The 20,281-nt window shown below is 39.7% G+C and overlaps 1 protein-coding gene across 1 annotated transcript; it reads right to left on the reverse strand.

Moving 5' to 3' along the window:
* Positions 1 to 83: 83 nt before the first annotated feature.
* On the reverse strand, positions 84 to 15,695 carry eme1 (essential meiotic structure-specific endonuclease 1). The gene is made up of 8 exons (XM_085360341.1): positions 15,005 to 15,695; positions 14,711 to 14,838; positions 14,457 to 14,546; positions 12,985 to 13,106; positions 10,645 to 10,783; positions 8,733 to 8,848; positions 8,437 to 8,626; positions 84 to 260 (listed from the first exon to the last, which is right to left on the reverse strand). Exons 1-8 carry the CDS (start codon positions 15,693 to 15,695, stop codon positions 84 to 86), a joined length of 1,653 nt encoding a protein of 550 aa, XP_085216467.1.
* Positions 15,696 to 20,281: the final 4,586 nt, after the last annotated feature.

Consider the following 20,281-nt stretch of genomic DNA (forward strand, 5'->3'; position numbering starts at 1 on the left):
TTTAATTACATAGCATTAAATTCAAAGATATGACCACAAACTGCCAAATCAAAGCAGGTGGGCCACAAAATCAAATTCAAATTTCAGAGATTAGAGTCTAGACTCAGTTCTGGATCACAGGAGCTCATTGTCAGGAAGATGCGTCTGGAGAGCTCCGGACCAATCCTACGAGTGGTGGAAGTGACACCTTCTCCTCTCCGGATCAGAAGGTCAGAGAGCAAAGAGATCTTCTCTTGTTTCGTTCTGCACAGGTTGTAAGCCTACAAACAGACAAGGAAATATCAAGTATTAACAAATAAACTGACATGTTTGCAGATGTGCCTTGTGATGTGTTGACTCACATCCGAGAAATCTTATTGGCTGCACTTAACATTGTGATAAATAAAGTAATAAAAAAGCCTAAGCTCTTCATGCCACCTCCAATGATGACCACAGACCAAACACAAAGTGAAGTTTGTATGTAATTGTTTTGCTTGCAAAGTCTATGAAAAGACGCAAGCCGACACAAATTTATGCAGGATAGAGCAAATAGAGGTGATCACACATCAACAGGATTTGAAAAAAAATGCTTTGTACTCTATTTAAGGTGCTTGAATGAACTGGATTCTCAGCATAGGTACATACTGTAATATTCTTCTGAACCATAGATGTCATTACCCAAGGAAATACCTCTACATCAGCACTTAACCCTTTAAAACCGGTAGAAGGGGGCACGCTCCGTTTTGCGCAACTACTTTTAAATCCCAGTAGCACTGCAACCACGTAAGCTAGCGCAATAATTTTTTTTGCATATGAAACCGGAGGAGTTGTACTTGCATCTTATGCCATCAGCTTGTCCTAGGTCACAGTTTTCTTCCACATATAGCTTTGCAAAAACTGCATAAAAAGCGTTTGCAGCAACAAAAACATAATATTCCAGAAACAGGCTTTGCCGATCTGATCAGCTGTTCATAACACTTCCTACGCTGGAATAGACGTCAGCGCGAACTATCGCATGTCCGCCATGACCTGCCCGAAACCGGAAGTGACGTCATTTTCGCGGAAATGTCGTTTTTTACCATCAGGGCCTCATGAGCCTATACTGGTGTTTTTAAAAGTTATGTTTGACTTTATGACTTTCTGTGTCGTTTCTGGGATGCTTAGGACTCATATTGCACTGTTGGAAATAGTTTATTTTGATGCATATGCTGCTTTTTTGCAAATTTGCATTATAATATTTATTTTCGTTTTTCCTGCAGTAATTGGTGTATTTCAAAAATAAAACTATGAAGACACTCAAAATAAATTTCCTGTGGTGGGAAACTATTTTGTGCAACTTTTTTGTATTTACAGTTTTGAGGGATAAGCCTCTTAAATTTCTCTAACTAGAAATATATGTTAAAAAAAACCAAAAACGATTTTCAATTTTTTTGTAGTTTATTGCACTTTTTTGCAATTTATGTAATTACTATGCACTTAATGCATACATATTATTAAAATTTAGGCTGTAATGGTTGTATTGATGTATAGCAACTTGAAATGCTCCCAAAAATGGCACTACAGCACGTAAAATATAATATAAGCTCTGGCGGACTTGGTTCTATGGTAGGTCTTAAAGGGTTAATATAGGAAGAGAAGATGTCAAAACCAGAAGATTTTTTTACCCCAACAAAGTGATCTTTTCCAACTGTTGCAATACAAACTGAGTAAAGTCAATAAAATCATGGTAAAAAAATTAACAACAACATGCTGGTACGCTAAGTGTTCAACCCAGCGGTAGCAGTGACAGCACAACGCGCCAGCTTCCAAAAACACAAGAGATGCACAACTGGGAGAAAGTGGTTTGCAACAGAAGATATGTCAATTTTGTCATACATACAGCGGCTTGCAAAAGTATTCGGCCCCCTTGAACTTTTCCACATTTTGTCACATTACAGCCACAAACATGAATCACTTTTATTGGAATTCCATGTGAAAGACCAACACAAAGTGGTGCACACGTGAGAAGTGGAACGAAAATCATACATGATTCCAAACATTTTTTACAAATAAATAACTGCAAAGTGGGGTGTGTGTAATTATTCAGCCCCCTGAGTCAGTACTTTGTAGAAACACCTTTTGCTGCAGTTACAGCTGCCAGTCTTTTAGGGTCTGTCTCTACCAGCTTTGCACATCTACAGACTGAAATCTTTGCCCATTCTTCTTTGCAAAACAGCTCCAGCTCAGTCACATTAGATGGACAGCGTTTGTGAACAGCAGTTTTCAGATCTTGCCACAGATTCTCGATTGGATTTAGATCTGGACTTTGACTGGGCCAGTCTAACACATGGACATGTTTTGTTTTAAACCATCCCATTGTTGCCCTGGCTTTATGTTTAGGGTCGTTGTCCTGCTGGAAGGTGAACCTCCGCCCCAGTCTCAAGTCTTTTGCAGACTCCAAGAGGTTTTCTTCCAAGACTGCCCTGTATTTGGCTCCATCCATCTTCCCATCAACTCTGACCAGCTTCCCTGTCCCTGCTGAAGAGAAGCACCCCCAGAGCATGATGCTGCCACCACCATATCTGACAGTGGGGATGGTGTGTTCAGAGTGATGTGCAGTGTTAGTTTTCTGCCACACATAGCGTTTTGCATTTTGGCCAAAAAGTTCCATTTTGGTCTCATCTGACCAGAGCAGCTTCTTCCACATGTTTGCTGTGTCCCCCACATGGCTTGTGGCAAACTGCAAACGGGACTTCTTATGGTTTTCTGTTAACAATGCCTTTCTTCTTGCCACTCTTCCATGAAGGCCAACTTTGTGCAGTGCACGACTAATAGTTGTCCTATGGACAGATTCCCCCACCTGAGCTGTAGATCTCTGCAGCTCGTCCAGAGTCACCATGGGCCTCTTGGCTGCATTTCTGATCAGCGCTCTCCTTGTTCGGCCTGTGAGTTTAGGTGGACGGCCTTGTCTTGGTAGGTTTACAGTTGTGCCATACTCCTTCCATTTCTGAATGATGGCTTGAACAGTGCTCCGTGGGATGTTCAGGGCTTGGGAAATCTTTTTGTAGCCTAAGCCTGCTTTAAATTTCTCAGTAACTTTATCCCTGACCTGTCTGGTGTGTTCTTTGGACTTCATGGTGTTGTTGCTCCCAATATTCTCTTAGACAACCTCTGAGGCCGTCACAGAGCAGCTGTATTTGTACTGACATTACATTACACACAGGTGACTCTATTTAGTCATTAGCACTCATCAGGCAATGTCTATGGGCAACTGACTGCACTCAGACCAAAGGGGGCTGAATAATTACGCACACACACCACTTTGCAGTTATTTATTTGTAAAGAATGTTTGGAATCATGTATGATTTTCGTTCCACTTCTCACGTGTGCACCACTTTGTGTTGGTCTTTCACATGGAATTCCAATAAAAGTGATTCATGTTTGTGGCTGTAATGTGACAAAATGTGGAAAAGTTCAAGGGGGCCGAATACTTTTGCAAGCCACTGTATAATAGGGCCCCTATAATTCAAAATTGGCTTCACAAGCCAGAGACAGAACATAAAAACAAGCAGTAGGACTTCTGAAAGCACATTACTATTAATGATTCCAGTTATTGGTCCCCTACCATTTCATGTTGTGGTAAATATTTGTGGATTTTAAAAAACACCCATTTGGCAAAAAATACACCTAAAAAGACTGAGACCACACACACCTCAGAGGAAGTTCATTTGTGTGTGTTTTATTCTTTTAATCACTCATGGCCATAGCTGAGGGTAGGAACTAAAAACGTCACAATACCAGAAATGTAAAGTATGCCTTCATACCCAACTCTTGATGCCTTTAACATCAAAAACTACATGGGGCCATTTTCCTCATGTAGTTTTGCTGTGCCATTTGTAGTTTTCTTATGGCCATCATCTTTTATCAACATGTAAAAACAGTATTGCTGTCAGAATTAATCTCATTAAAATGACATTAACACAATAACCGCATTAACGCGGCAAATCTCCGTTAGCGAGTTAGCGTGGATCACCCCGTGTGCGGGCGACACACGGCGTCAACACGTTAGCGCCGTTAACGTCGTTTTAACAAGATCAACGCTGACAGCACTAAAAAAAACAGATGAGAAGACTTGTATATGTATGCAATTCTCATCAGTTCAGGAAGAATTACAACCTTGATACATTTGCTTCCTATAGTACCACATTTTCAGAATTTTGCTATTGCCTCTCTGCAGCTTCTCTCCTCCTGCTACCCCCCCAAAAACCCATCTCCATAGAGACTGTGTCAGCTTCCAAAAAGACAAATAACAAACTAAAAACCAGCAACAAACAACTTAAACATAAACAATTACAAAGAAAGAACAATACAGTATCCACATCTGAACCAAAGAGTAAAACAGTGAAATGTGGATTATTAAATATTAGGTCTCTCTCCTCCAAGTCTCTGTTAGTACATGACTTAATAATTGATCAACAAATTGATTTACTCTGCCTTACAGAAACCTGGTTGCAGCAGGATGATTATGTTAGTTTAAATGAATCAACACCCCCGAGTCATTCTAACTACCAGAAACCTCGAAGCACAGGCCGAGGGGGCGGTGTGGCAGCAATTTTTCACACCAGCCTATTAATTAATGAAAGACCAAGACAGACTTTTAATTCATTTGAAAGCCTGATGCTTAACATTGTCCACCCCAGCTGTGAAACTCAGAAACCAGTCTTACTTGTTATCATCTATCATCCACCTGGGCCTTACATTGAGTTTCTGTCTGATTTCTCAGACTTTATATCTGATTTAGTTCTGAGCTCAGATAAAATAATTATTGTGGGTGATTTTAACATCCATGTAGATGCTAAAAATGACAGCCTCAACATGGCATTTAATCTGTTATTAGACTCAATTGGTTTCTCTCAAAATGTAAAAGAACCCACCCACCACTTTAATCACACTCTAGATCTTGTTTTAACATATGGCATAGAAACTGAACATTTAACAGTGTTTCCTGAAAACCCTCTCCTGTCTGATCATTTCCTGATAACATTTACAATAATTGATTACACAGCGGTGGAGAGTAGACTTTATCACAGTAGATGTCTTTCTGAAAGCGCTGTAACTAAGTTTAAGAATATAATCCACCCACTGTTATCATCTTCAATGCCCTGTACCAACACAGAGCAGAGCAGCTACCTGAACGCTACCCCAACAGAGGTCGATTATCTTGTTAATAATTTCACCTCCTCACTACGTACGACTCTGGATACTGTAGCTCCAGTGAAAACTAAGGTCTCTAATCAGAAGTACCTGACTCCGTGGTATAATTCTCAAACACGTAGCCTAAAGCAGATGACTCGTAATCTGGAGAGGAAATGGCGTGTCACAAATTTAGAGGATCATCATTTAGCCTGGAGAAATAGTTTGCTGCTTTATAAGAAAGCCCTCCGCAAAGCCAGAACATCTTACTATTCGTCACTGATTGAAGAAAATAAAAACAACCCCAGGTTTCTCTTCAGCACTGTAGCCAGGCTGACAAAAGGTCAGAGCTCTTTTGAGCCAACCATCCCTTTAACGTTAACCAGTAATGACTTCATGAACTTCTTCACAAATAAAATTTTTATCATTAGAGAAAAAATTACCAGTAATCATCCCACAGATGTAATATTATCTACAGCTACTCTTAGTACCATTGATGTTAAGTTAGACTCTTTTTCTCTAATTGATCTTTCTGAGTTAACTTCAATAATTACTTCCTCAAAACCATCAACGTGTCTTTTAGACCCCATTCCTACAAAACTGCTCAAAGAAGTCCTGCCATTAATTAATTCTTCGATCTTAAATATGATCAACCTATCTCTAATAATCGGCTATGTACCACAGGCCTTCAAGCTGGCTGTAGTTAAACCTTTACTCAAAAAGCATCTCTAGACCCAGCAGTCTTAGCTAATTATAGGCCAATCTCCAACCTTCCTTTCATATCAAAAATCCTTGAAAGAGTAGTTGTCAAACAGCTAACAGATCATCTGCAGACGAATGGCTTATTTGAAGAGTTTCAGTCAGGTTTCAGAGTTCATCACAGCACAGAAACGGCTTTAGTGAAGGTTACAAATGATCTTCTTATGGCCTCTGACAGTGGACTCATCTCTGTGCTTGTCCTGCTAGACCTTAGTGCAGCATTCGATACTGTTGACCATAATATCCTATTAGAGCGATTAGAACATGCTGTAGGTATTACAGGTACTGCACTGCAGTGGTTTGTATCATATCTATCTAATAGACTCCAATTTGTACATGTAAATGGAGAGTCCTCTTCACACACTGAGGTTAATTATGGAGTTCCACAGGGTTCAGTGCTAGGACCAATTCTGATTACATTATACATGCTTCCCTTAGGCAGCATCATTAGAAGACATAGCATACATTTCCACTGCTATGCAGATGACACCCAGCTCTATCTGTCCATGAAGCCAGATAACACACACCAATGAGTTAAACTGCAGGAATGTCTTAAAGACATAAAGACCTGGATGGCCGCTAACTTTCTGCTTCTTAATTCAGATAAAACTGAGGTTATTGTACTCGGCCCTGAAAAGCCTAGAAATATGGTATCTAACCAGATTCTTACTCTGGATGGCATTACCTTGGCCTCCAGTAACGCTGTGAGGAACCTTGGAGTCATTTTTGACCAGGATATGTCCTTCAACGCACATATTAAACAAATATGTAAGACTGCTTTCTTCCATTTGCGCAACATCTCTAAAATTAGAAATATCCTGTCTCAGAGTGACGCTGAAAAACTAGTTCATGCATTTATTACTTCCAGGCTGGACGACTGTAATTCATTATTATCAGGATGTCCAAAAAACTCACTGAAAAGCCTTCAGCTAATCCAAAATGCTGCAGCAAGAGTCCTGAGGGGGGACTAGAAAGAGAGAGCAGATTTCTCCTGTTTTGGCTTCCCTTCATTGGCTTCCTGTTAAATCCAGAATTGAATTCAAAATCCTGCTCCTCACATACAAGGTCTTAAATAATCAGGCCCCATCTTATCCTAATGACCTTGTAGTACCATATCACCCTATTAGAGTGCTCCGCTCTCGCTCTGCAGGCCTACTTGTTGTTCCTAGAGTATTTAAAAGTAGAATGGGAGGCAGAGCCTTCAGTTTTCAGGCCCCTCTTCTGTGGAACCAGCTTCCAGTTTGGATTCAGGAGACAGACACTATCTCTACTTTCAAGATTAGGCTTAAAACTTTCCTTTTTGCTAAAGCATATAGTTAGGGCTGGACCAGGTGACCCTGAATCCTCCCTTAGTTATGCTGCAATAGATGTAGGCTGCCGGGGGATTCCCATGATGCATTGAGTTTTTCCTTTCCAGTCACCTTTCTCACTCACTATGTAACAGACCTCTCTGCATTGAATCATATCTGTTATTAACCTCTGTCTCTCTTCCACAGCATGTCTTTATCCTGTCTTCCTTCTCTCACCCCAACCGGTCACAGCAGATGGCCCCGCCCCTCCCTGAGCCTGGTTCTGCCGGAGGTTTCTTCCTGTTAAAAGGGAGTTTTTCCTTCCCACTGTTGCCAAAGTGCTTGCTCATAGGGGGTCATATGATTGTTGGGTTTTTCTCTGTATCTATGAAGCACCTTGAGGCGACTTATGTTGTGATTTGGCGCTATATAAATAAAATTGAATTGAATTGAATTGAAATCAAAAGCTTTGCTTTCACGCTCAGCTGTCTCTTCAGCACAACAGACCAGTACAGCACCTGCATCACTCCATCTGTCAGTGTCCTACTCCACTCTTCTCCCACTTTACTTGCTCCACTTGAGGCAGCAATCCATCCCCAACTTGAACGCCTGGCATCAGACTTGGAGTTGCTAACTCTCGTCAAGTATCAGGTATGTAGCTTATCAAAAATATACAAGATTGTTACTGTAATGTAATGTTTTTTGTATATTTTATATTTTTGTCTACTGAACATATTTTTAATGTTTAGGATCAAATTCTAATATTAGATAAAGATAACTCAACTCAATGAATGACAAACGTGAAGATAATCCAGAGAAGTAAAGGACTTCAAACCATCAAAGAAAAGTTAAAAAGAAAATTACCTCAGAGTCTGTAAATAAAATGATCAAATATTACATTACATTGTTTGACTTTCAAGCAGTCAACGTGAACCTGCCTTAACATAAAGACTGTAGCAGAGCTCCGTTATATGGAACTTCAGTGAAAAACCTAATAATTCTCTGCAACTGTGTTCTGAGCAACGCAATAAGAGGTTAGCAGTGGATCCTTTAAGTCCTTACAAGCTGTGAATCGGGGTTGTTGTTGCCATAAGAATAGAAAATATTTTTTCATGTTAGAAGAATCTGATAGAACTGTTCTAATTACATACAGAAGCAGGAGTAAAACAGAAAGGCAGAATTATATATTCTTCACCACGGCCTTGTCAGTAAGCTGTTGCTATAATCAAGCTTGTACCTTCTTGAGCAGCTGTGGAGAGGGATAAGCTGCCAAGATGGCAGCAGCCATGTCTGGGCTCACTCTGTTGAACTGCTGGATCTGTCTCTTCCACACCTGCAGCAGGCCCTTACCACCTCTATCCACCCGCTGGCCCCCTGCCCACTCACTCTCTAGGTAGAAGGAAAAGCCAGTCTTTTCCCTCTCTCTCCTGAAAAAACAGGGAAACATGGGAAATGACTGTTTGATCTGGCAGAGGTGGTGTTAAGCTGAACTGTGATGAGAGAGAAAAAAAACCCAAAAAAACAGTTGCTCACTTGAAAGGGGCCTCTGCAACTGCTTTGGTTGTCATGGTGATGTGATCCGAGAAGTCCCTCCAGGTACAAAAGAAGCAGACTGAGACACCAGTGTGAAGCTGGAGATGCACCATTGCCTGAAGGGATATCAGAAAACAAACATGAATCACTGTAAGCCTAAGCAAAATAGTAACCATGATTTAATTTGCCCCTTGAAAACACACCAGACTCTTCAGTATAAATCAACATGTTTGCCACTGCAGCCAGAGATCCTTGAAATTGTAGACCGATATAAAAAAACTAAATAAACATCTTACAGTGGTGTGAAAAAGTGTTTGCACCCTTCTTCATTTCCCCTTTTTTATGTTTCTCACACTTAATGATTCACATCATTAAACAAATTTCAACATTAAACATTAGACAAAAATAGCACAAGTAAATGCAAAATGCAGGTGTTTATTGTTGGGGGGGGGCAGACCTACGTGGCACTGAACCTAAACCTAACAACTGGTTGGCCCATCCTTAGCAGCAATCAAGCGTTTGCGATAGCTGTCAGTGAGTCACTCTGACGTTCCTTTGGATGGCGCTCCGCTTGGTGTTGGCTCTCGGTAGGGTATCACTTCCTGTTACAACACAGTGGTGTTTTTGTGTAGCTTATTTGTATAGCCAGTTGTATTAAAAACTAGATAAGATCCTATTTCACAGTGTCATTTTCACACACTTTATCCAAAACACACGAAGAAGTTTTACATTTTAAATTATTTAATTTAAAATATTCACTCACTCTGTATTTAGGGATTCACTAGCTTAGCTCATAGCAAACCTGCTAGTACCATGGCCTCTACACCTGTTCCTCCTGCATTTTCCTGCTCATTGTGTCAGATGTTTAGTTTACTTCTTGGTCTCCTGTAGCAATAATGATACTTGTAATCAGTGTAGTGTGTTTGCAGTCCTGGAGGCCAATATCACTGAATTTGAGACCCAGCTTCACACCCTTGAAAAACGCAGGTTAGGCAAGCCCCTGTAGCCGGTGCAACAAAAGGTAGCGTCTCCCCCAGAACACTGTCCCGAGCAGCCAGGAAAACAGGACAGCTGGATGACAATGAGGAGGAAGCGTAGTCCTAATTTAAAAGATTAAAGCAGATAACTAGTAAAGCTATAATATCTTACTGTTCATCACTGATCAAGACTGTTAAAGGCAGTCCTATCTTAGCGGAGGTATCATTAGAGGGCATACCACACATTTTCACTGATATGCAGATGACACCCAACTTTATTTAACCATGAAGCCAGATAACACACACCAATTAGTTAAACTGCAGGAATGTCCTAAAGACATAAAGACCTGGATGGCCGCTAATTTCCTGCTTCTAAATTCAGATAACCCTGACGTTCTGGTACTCGGTCTTAAAAGTCATACGGTATCATACCAGATGCTTACTATGGATGTCATTACATTGGCCTCCAGTAACACTGTGAGGGAGCTGGGAGTCATTTTTGACCAGGACATGTCCTTCAATGCACATATTAAACAAATATGTAAGACTGCTTTCCTCCATTTGCACAATATCCTGTCTCAGAGTGACACTGAAAAACTAGTTCATGCATTTATTACTTCCAGACTGGAATTTCAATGGCTTTATTTCTCATTTGTTCCTGACTTGCCTTGGATTACAGCATGATGTCTGGCTTTTTAGGATCTTTTGGTCTACTCCACTTTGTCATGCAGTTTCCATTTAAGTGATTTCTTAGGGGTAGCAATCACTTTTTCCACACATGGCCATGTACGTTCATTTTTCACACATTATCCACTATTATATTTAAGGGATATATTGATTCAGTGCGTGGGAATTGTTTAATTAATACAAAAGCTCTTTAATTTTATATTTTTCTATATAATTATAAATTGTCCTGTGTCAACCACCTAACCTACCTCCTCTACGTCAACTCGCGACACCTCAGGCAGTACACCAGCTCCACCATTCTTCTTTCTCCTCTTGGCTTTACTTCCCCCCGTCTCCTCCCCTGCAACAGCCTCTCGAAAATGCTTCTGTTTTTGTGATTTCTGTGATCTTGGGAAAAAACATTTTTGGTCATTTTAGACATTAATGCTCAGGACCTTCATTGATGCATTTACTCTCTTCACACCTATTCCTCACAGCATTTCCACCAGAGGTTTTCCAGATTACACAGTGATGCTTGCCATATTTTCAGACAGCCATGTGTTTCCGCAGTTATGCAGTTTCTGAGTGCTTGCCTTGTTGTTTTTAAACACTTTATGAAGCACTTTACTCTATACTATTATGCAAGTTACACAAAGAGACACCTTTGTAGGACCATAAAACCGGTGTAATGGACAGACCATTCTCTGCGTTTTAGCTCGGTTGTCGCAAAGATACAGAAAATCTTTACCACCTCATTGCATATATTGATTGTACATTTAAGTTCCTTATTGTATCATTTTTAGATTTTGATTAATTGGGGGTACTCGTTTATTTGTATTTTGTATTTAATTGGTAATTGTAATACATTAATTTCCCAATTTTGGTAAATATTTATCATTTTAATTTCAGTATCTTTCAGTTTTTTATTCAGTTCCAGATGTTACTTTAGTGTTTACATACAGCTTTCCTGCTCTAATTGAGCACTCAAAGTGCTTCTTGCCACCAGCCACATTCATATTCACACACATATTCATACAGCTTACTGACAGACCCACACAGTCACAGTTCATTGCTCTGGGGTGAGCATGTAGCTCAAGGACACTTGGGCATGTGGAATCAATCTCCTGACCTTCTGCCTCCTGAGAAACAGATACCACCACAAGTGTTGATGTAGTCAAAGTCATAGGGCTTTTAAATTATTCAACTTAAAAAATGAGCCTTTTTTCCTTTGGGGGGGGGGGGGGGGGGGGGGGTTCCCAACTTTAAAATGGATCATGATACTTTTGAAAAATACATTAAAGAAGATAGGTTTCAAAAAAATATTCTTTTGCATTTTACATCAAATGGGTTTTAATAAGAGCTTTCATGACTGGGTGGTGTTGTTTCTGGCAGTGATCATTAAAAAAAGTTTTTTTCATAGTGAGAAAGAAAAGTAATAAAGCCTGAGAGATTATCTATTTGGTGATATATTCAATTTAACAACAGTCGCCTCAAAGCACTTTATATTGTAAGGCAAAGACGCAAATACAAGACAAAAACACAAAGAAATACAGAGAAATCCCAACAATCATATGATCCCCTATGAGCAGGCACTTTGGTGACAGTGGGAAGGAAAACCTCATCATCATGGGACTGCCCCAGCAGCCTAGGCTTATTGCAGTGTAACTAAGGGAGGATTCAGGGTGACCTGATCCAGCCCTAAATATATGCTTTATCAAAAAGGAAAGTTTGAAGCCTAATATTAAACGTAGAGAGAGGCTGTCTGTCTCCTGAATCTAAATTGGAAGCTGGTCTCACAGAAGAGGGGCCTGAAAGCTGAAGGCTCTGCCTCCCATTCTACTTTCTTACTTTTTACTTAAATTTTCTGGGAATCATAAGTAAGCCTCCAGTCTAATATCGTCTGAAATATGCTCTCTTTCCCAGTCATTTTGGATCAACTGAAAGCTTTTCAGGGAGTTTTTTAGGACACCCTGATAACAACAAATTACAGTAGTCCATCCTAGAAGTAATAAATGCATGAACTAGTTTTTTAGTGTCACTTTGAAATAGGGTGTTTCTAATTTTAGAGATATTGCGAATGGAAGAAAGTCAAACATATTTTTTTAATACGTGCATTGAAGGACATATCCTGGTGAAAACCGATTCCAAGATTCCTCACAGAGTTACTGGAGGTCAAAGTAATGCCATCCCATAGTAAGCACCTGGTTAGAGACCATATTTTTGAGATTTTTGGTGGCCGAGTACTGAATTTAGAAGCAAAACATTTTAGGTCATCAAGGTCCTTATGTCATGAAGACATTCCTGCAGTTTATCTAACTGGTTTGTTTTACCTGGTTTCATAGATAGATAAAGTCAGCTGCACAGGAGTGAAAATGTACTTTCTAATTACACTGCCCAAGGGAAGCACTTGTAATGTAAACAGAATTGGTCCTACCACGGAACCCTGTGGAACTTCATAATTAAATTAATTAAAATCCAATGGATCCTGAGCCAGATGAACAACTTTCCCATTAATAGAGGGGCTAAATACAACGATAGCACATACTATAGAGCAACAATAACCAAATTATCCTTTAAAATGTTCTACAGCTCAACCTTCAAATCCTTACCTGAAGTATTTCTCAAGCTCAATAATTGCTAGGCTAAGGGTCTTGCCAAGGTGACGCCTCTGCTGCTCCTGGACCCAGGATGTCAATGTGGACCCACAGTCTGATCTGCCATGCCTCTCATTCTGGATTAGACAGGGAGGTAGATATTAGGAAAAAAAATTAACTCTATTGATATGCAATTAGAACTCTTTCAAATTAATTATACTATGCAACTAATGACAAGAATGAAAATTATGTAAACGTTTACCTTTATTTCTTACATGTAATAACATATTTTCTTGTTTGCCATGTCCTGCACAAGCAATTTTCTGCGTCAGTTTTTCGCCACGCTCACAATTACAATATATTCAATACACACAATTTATGATTGTGTGTATTGAATATTGAAAGCCTCATACCTGTTATTTCTCTGTGCCTTGAAGCTCCAGTGTTGTACATGTTATTTAAAAAACATAAATAAGACAACACCTTTCATCTCAGTGTCTTTCTGCAACAAAAATCATTCTATACCACCAAGAATATATGAATCCACTACTGAAAACAGTTGGCTACAAATACATAATTTACCCTAGTCTTAGTAAGGTTTGTTGAAAACTACTGCTAAAACTACCTGTTTCAGAAAATATTTGTAATTTTTTTAAACATATTTACATTTTATGGGGAATTCGTTAGCTTGGAGTTGACCATTTGTACATGTTTAGCATAATCTAATTTTCTTGGTTGATGTACAAAACGTGGATGTCATCAATGTTTAAGCTCACACTAGCTGTACATATAAGCAGCACTGCAGGTGCCACTGGTTTTCTAAGGGTAGAAATTAGCAATAGCTATAAAGCTACTAATCGGAAGGTTGGTGGGTCAATCTCTGGCTGTTCAAGTCTCCATGCCAAATATCCTTGGGCAAGATAGTAACCCAAAGTTCCAATGCAGCCATTGGAGTATGAATGTGTGTGAATGTTAGAAAGCACTGCGATAGAACAAGCAGAGAAAAATGTTAAATAGTGCTTACATGAATGGTTGTAGGTCAAGGGAAGTATGTTACTCACCCTCTTAAATAAGTAAAGAATAAATAAATATTTTTCTCAAAATATTTTCACACTCATCCTCGTATTTTTATTGTTCTATGGTTACTGTTGTCTCACAGAGAATTTTTATGGTTTGAACCATCTGATCTTTTTTTTTTTTTTTTAATGGACCGATGGAAGTTTTTATCATTTGTGTGGTTTTTTTACCCTAATGGCCAAAATACATAACTCCTTTAACATTACCTAATGTCATTTTCTAATTGGCGCTTGCCTTTTGCCTTCTCCGTTTTCCTCCTGTTGTTCCTAAACTCGCCTAGTTTCTGATCAGATGCAGTTATGCTTCATCTAGACTTCTTCTAAACAGTAGAAGAAGTCAGAAGTCAGTAGAAGAAGCAGTGGTTCTGCTCTGTTGATCCTTCAAGCATACCATCAGCACCCACAACAAACCTGAACGTAGTTGTGGATCAAAGTAATGAAGTCCTCCACTGTCATCTGTATCACAACATTGGCCTCTGGTACAGATGCTCCTTCATCTCCCTGAAACATGGCAAAGATAATAAAAGGTGTTACTGCTAAATAAGCACTCATGAAACCACTTCTCATTCATTTATGGCAATTACGGCAAATTTGACAAGTTCACATTCATGCTTCACTTTGAGTAAAGTGAGGTAAAGAGAAAAATATTGCATGTGTCTTATCACCTGCGCACAGGGAGCTCTTCTCATCCAGCTCACACTGCGTGGGAGGGATTGTTTCTTGATGGCGCAGCTACAACCCAGAGCCTGTAACGAGGCCAGCAAAGTGCCGCCTCCTTCCAGCTGTAGGAGAGCTGCACACACAAACACACTCAGCACAATTACAGCCACAATTAGCACATTTAATGACTTCAATAATACTGCAGATGAAAGACTGGCTGCATGTGCAGTTTAAAATAAAATTTGTAATGATCTGCATTTATCTACATTGCCAAGTATAATTTAATGTTTTCTTTTTACCTGGATCCACCACCACCACCATATGCTTGATACATTCCTCTGGCCTCAGGGCCCTAGCTGCCTCTGCCAGAGCTTTCCTCTCCATTTTCTGTCTCTCTCGTTCCTCCCTGAGCACATCCTTGTCTGGCTGCTGTCTCTTCTTAGCCTCCCTCTTACTCAGAGCCACTTCCCTGGAGGCCTGGATCTCCTCAACCGTTCGCTTGCCAAGTTTCCTCTTGGAAGGAGAAGTGTCTGTGTTCCTTGCTCCGTTCAGAGGAAGCTCCTGTCCACAGCTCATTTTTCTCACCTGATGTGAGCCGAGCGGGCACTCTGACTCTGAAAAGCCATTCTGGCCAGAAAACTGTGAGCTGGTCAGACAGAGCGGCAAACAGTGCTCAGCATCGTTCTCATTAGTCACGATGGTGGAGGCGCTAATCACATTGTCTCGCCTTGCCTTGATTCTTTGTGCCAAAGGAACATAAGGTGCATCATCATCATCGGAACTGCTGCTGATTATCATTACATTAGCCATTCCCATGCACACGCCACCACTCCCCCTCCCTGGGGAGGAGACAGCTGCTGCTGCAGCATCAGAACCATCAAAGTCGACCAAGTCTGGTTTCTCTGCACGTCTGTGGGAGGCTGGCTGGAGGAAGTCAAACACAGGCAGCTCCTCATCTGGGTCACTGGTGCAGTCACTTTGGCTGCCCATGATCACATGTCCAGTACATGACACAAGAACAACAAGAGCATCATCACTCAACAAGATTTGAAACAAAAGTCTTTATGCTTCTTAAATAATTAACAAATTATTAGGTAAACCTGAAAATCAAAACTTAAAGCAACAGGTAAAGGCGTTTTCGTAAATTCGACTTGAACACAGTCCAACCAGCAAGCCTTATTTCAGTGAAATTCTTATTTGAATAAACAGTGCGCAGTGCTTGTTACCGCCCACCGTAGTGTTTTCTGCAGTTAGAAGATAAGCAAGGCCAATTATAGGAGTCGCTTGGTGTAACGTTATTGACTTCTCTCACTTAATTGAATATCCAACTTACAGCTACGCTGTGTCTAACCAAACAGGACCTGGCGATAAAGAAATTACTTTTTAAATTGAGTTTGGCACGACATTAATGTTCTTTTAGAAACGATCAGGAAGGACAACCCGAGCACATTTTACCCGACTGCAGGCATCAGCTGAAGGTTAGCAGACTAGCTTAACGCGTCACTTACTGCGGTTCGCTTAACTCTTTGAAATTACAAGGCAGTAGTAATTAAGTAGTTAATAAAGAAGCAGCATAGATAAGAAAAAAAATTAACTACTCGCTCTAACTTCAAACTACAGCGAGAAATTATTTATTTATTTACCCGAACACAGAGAACTGCGAGACTTGTTTGATTTCCCCGGGTAATGATGCATTCAGGGGTTCCCCGAGGACGAGGATTTTCTGAAACTTCCGTGGACACTGAGGCCGGGTCTTGTGGCCACATTAAGAAAAGAAAAACTTTTTCAAATAATGTTTCTAAACTCAAAGTATCGACCTTAATCCCAAAATAGAAACTAACCTTTTTTTAATGTGGCCCTAACAGTAGTAGAGATAGTAGTCGTGCGTGTAGAAGTAGAGGTTTGCAGACGGAAAGAACGTGACGGCGCGAGATTTAAACTACAAACAAAAGTGATTCTTAGTTTTTTTTGGTTTTTGGACTACGTCAGGTCTGTGCAATACTGCAAACGTCGGTATCGATCCGATATCAAATAAATATAGGGTCAGTATTGCCGGTACTGATACTTTTAACTTATAAAGGCAGCTTATGTAGGGAAGTGCAGTGTGTAATGATTTATGAGATGAATCGTCATCGACCACTAAATCACTCAGAAATTTAATTTCTACAATACTTAGTTAACACAACAAAACACAACACACGTGTATTTCAAAATTTGGGTTCTTTGAGACCTGTAATGTAAATAGGCGTGTTTATAAAGCACGTTGGGTCAGCTTCTGTTGTTTAAATGTGCTATATAAAATAGTTGTGACAGTCAATACAAAAGGGTGAGATATTTTTCATAGTCCATGTTTGAGGTGTATTTTTTTCATTTCCTAATAAATAATAGATTTAACACAATTCAGTGGGCTATTTGCTGAACTTGGAGGACAGAAACAAAGTATTGATCCTATTGCAATAGTGCTGATCTAATGCCAATACCAATTTTGGTATCGATAACTGGATTGATACGCCCTCCTGATTTGGATCACAGATTTTTGCGCTTGGCATAAGCTGGTGTGTGGCTGGACTAGAATGACATTTCAGGTAGAGGATGAGGACGACATGGATTAGGGAGAGTTGATGCCGGTTGGTGAAAAGGAGTCACGAAGAGAGAAACAGAAGAGTGGATGGAAATTTATTAGGAACACAGAGCAGCAAACAAAAATTTAGAGGAAATAGTTCAGACGAAGGTAGTGTGGTCTGGAAAGAGATTATAAGAGAAGAGTTTAAAATAGTCCTAAAATTCAGCAAGGAGGATGGGGGGTGCAGTTGAGCCCAATAATTTTTTTGCACGAACTGAAAAAGAGGTTAGGAGAGGTCACACTATCTAAAATCCTTATAGATGGAAGTCTTTTAATAGCAGTTGTGTCTGTATCTTTTTGTTTTAATATCCCAACATTTCAGGCCACTTACATCAGAAATAAAACATAATGATCAAAAAGGAGCAGTAACTGAAGAATTAAAGAAGAAGAAAAATCTGGTACGCCTAAATGATGGAAGTGGTACAAGAAGCAATGTCCTCGATGGTACGGAATAACCAGTTGATCTCACATTAGTATCAGGTTCACTGGTATGTGTTTCTTCATGGCAGGTAGTTAAAGAAACAAGAGCAGGAAATGACAGAACTACAGAGGAGTGTGATACAGGCGGCGTACAAAAAGCGATGTTTTAGTTCTGCAGATTGGAAGACATTTAGACTTGTTAGTGACCAGCAGATGCAAAAAAATTTTTATGAATGTTAATAATGATGATTTAAATTCTTCTGTCTGCAATGCTATTCAAGAAGCAGCAAACCAGAGTAGAAAGAAGATAAGAGCAAAAAGAAGATTGTACCCGAGGGAACAAAGGAATGTGATAAAGCAATTAAGAGCTGAAATAAAGCTTTTAAGATATTAAAAAGGAATCAGAATTCTCAGAATATTATTGAACATAAAAGGTCACAGGCTAATGTAAGAAGAACCATTAAAAATGACAAGGAAGCTGCAGCAGAGAATCATGAAGAGAAGGCAGGTGTGCTAGTAGAAACTTTTGCTAAAGTTCGTTTAAATAACAATAGTGACGACGGGAAAATAGGTAGAGGCATTACAGATCTAGAAAATGACACAAAGGATTTCTTGAATATACCGTTTGCAAAGACAAAGGATCAGGTTTGTTATACAATGGTTTACATAAACCAGGAAGGAAACCAAAACCAGGAAACTACAGACCAATAACTTTAACATCTAATGTCTGCAAAATAATGGAGAGAATGAAAAATGAAATACTATATAAATAAAGGATAAAGGATTTATGGCGAAATATCAGAGTGGTTTTAGAAGAGGGAGATGTGGATCTTTTATATAGAAAAAGCATATGATGTGGAGAGAAGGTCTATTAACTAGTATAAATGGTCAGTTGTACTTGTATTTTTCTGTCTTTTTAACAGACAGTCAAATATTACTATTAGTTAGGTATTAGATTACAGGTGTATAGCATATAATTCAGCAGGATAAAATCCGAAGAGAGCAGCTAACACTCAACTACTGGGCAAATCTACAGGGACATGAACAAGATCATCCAAGATTAGCTGGGAAATAGAGAAAAGAGGAATACAGAGCTTTGGCTGGATGGTGAGTAGGAAAGCAACTCAATTTAATCTGGATCAGGTCAGAAGAAAAAGGACGCGGTTTTTATTTTAAACTCACATACAATGCAGATTCATCAAACACTTTACAGAGTCAGTTTGATGGGACTTAGGGTTACTTTTGTGGGTACCAGCACAATATGGAATTAAAGGAAATTAAATCTCTGTTTCTACCATCCATCCATTCGCTTATCCTTTTCAGGGTCGCGGGGGGCGCTGGAGCCTATCCCAGCTGTCATGGGGCGAGAGGCGGGGTACACCCTGGACAGGTCGCCAGTCTGTTGCAGGGCTAACACACAGGGACAGACAACCATTCGCACTCACATTTATACCTAGTGGTAATTTGGATTATCCAATTAACCTATCCCCACAAGCTGCATGTCTTTTGGACGGTGGGAGGAAGCCGGAGTACCCAGAGGGAACCCACGCAAACACGGGGAGAACATGCAAACTCCACACAGGAAGACCCCGGCCTGATGGTGGAATTGAACTCAGGACCTTCTTGCTGTGCGGCAACAGTGCTAACCACCGTGCCACCGTGCCTGTTTCTAACAATGACTGTGTTTTCTACAGTCATTGGTTTCTACACTCATTTTCTATGAGCGCTTGATCTTTGTTGTATATTTGCTGCTATGACAACTCAATTGCCTTCTGGGATTAATAAAGTCTCTCTGATTTTGATTCTGAAATGACAGATAGAACAGGAAAGAAAGCCACAATAAGTCACTCAGTGTCAGCATGACAGATATAAACAGCATAATAAGAAAATGAAAAAGAGGTGGAAAAAGCAATGGGATGAAAAAAGAAAAGGAAGGTTGGTTTTACAAAATCCAAAGGAAAGTAGGAGAGAGGAGAAGCACAGGAAGGAACAGCATAGAGAAGATCACATCTTTGACTTGGGCATACAGGTTTAAACAGCACATTATTTTTAATAGGATAGCATTATACAGGAAAATATGACAGCAATAGAGAAGATGAGACCATAGAGCGTGATTTAGTGCATTATCGGAAATATGAGGTTGAGAGAAGACAGCTAATCCAAAAATTTGGTTACATGAAAATGAAACTGGACTTTGTTGATTTATTTCAAAAGAGCTCAAGAAGTGTCTCAGCAGGCCATATTGTGCTCTTTAACACACCATGGGTTTTTCTTTTTTTTGTTTTGTTTTTTTAGTAATTTCGGTCCACACTCCATACCAAATGGTGGCGGTAATGCACCGTCGTTGTTTGAAAACCGCCAACAGAAATAGCAGAAGGAAGAAGAATAAGTTGTTTGTTTGTTTTTTTCCAACAAGCCTTTATTCAACATATGTACAAACAAACAAAGGCATCTATTTGTCAACTGAAATCACGTATCTTAACTGCAATACAGGTTGGACAGGTATACTTATATGTTCATTTAACAGAAGAAG

The sequence above is a fragment of the Diplotaxodon limnothrissa genome, linkage group LG8, assembly GCF_057381915.1.
Source record: "Diplotaxodon limnothrissa isolate DT_005_m linkage group LG8, D_limnothrissa_male_GT1.1, whole genome shotgun sequence".
NCBI lineage: Eukaryota > Metazoa > Chordata > Actinopteri > Cichliformes > Cichlidae > Diplotaxodon > Diplotaxodon limnothrissa.

Bases quoted from the DNA above. Each gene is read 5' to 3' on its own strand.
- eme1 (XM_085360341.1), bottom strand. From the start codon at position 15,695: ATGGGCAGCCAAAGTGACTGCACCAGTGACCCAGATGAGGAGCTGCCT. The intron at 14,839-15,004 runs GTAAAAAGAAAA...TTGTGTGTGCAG, and splicing joins GGTGGTGGTGGTGGATCCAG to CTCTCCTACAGCTGGAAGGA. The intron at 13,107-14,456 runs GTTTGTTGTGGG...TGTCTAATCCAG, and splicing joins TGATCCACAACTACGTTCAG to AATGAGAGGCATGGCAGATC.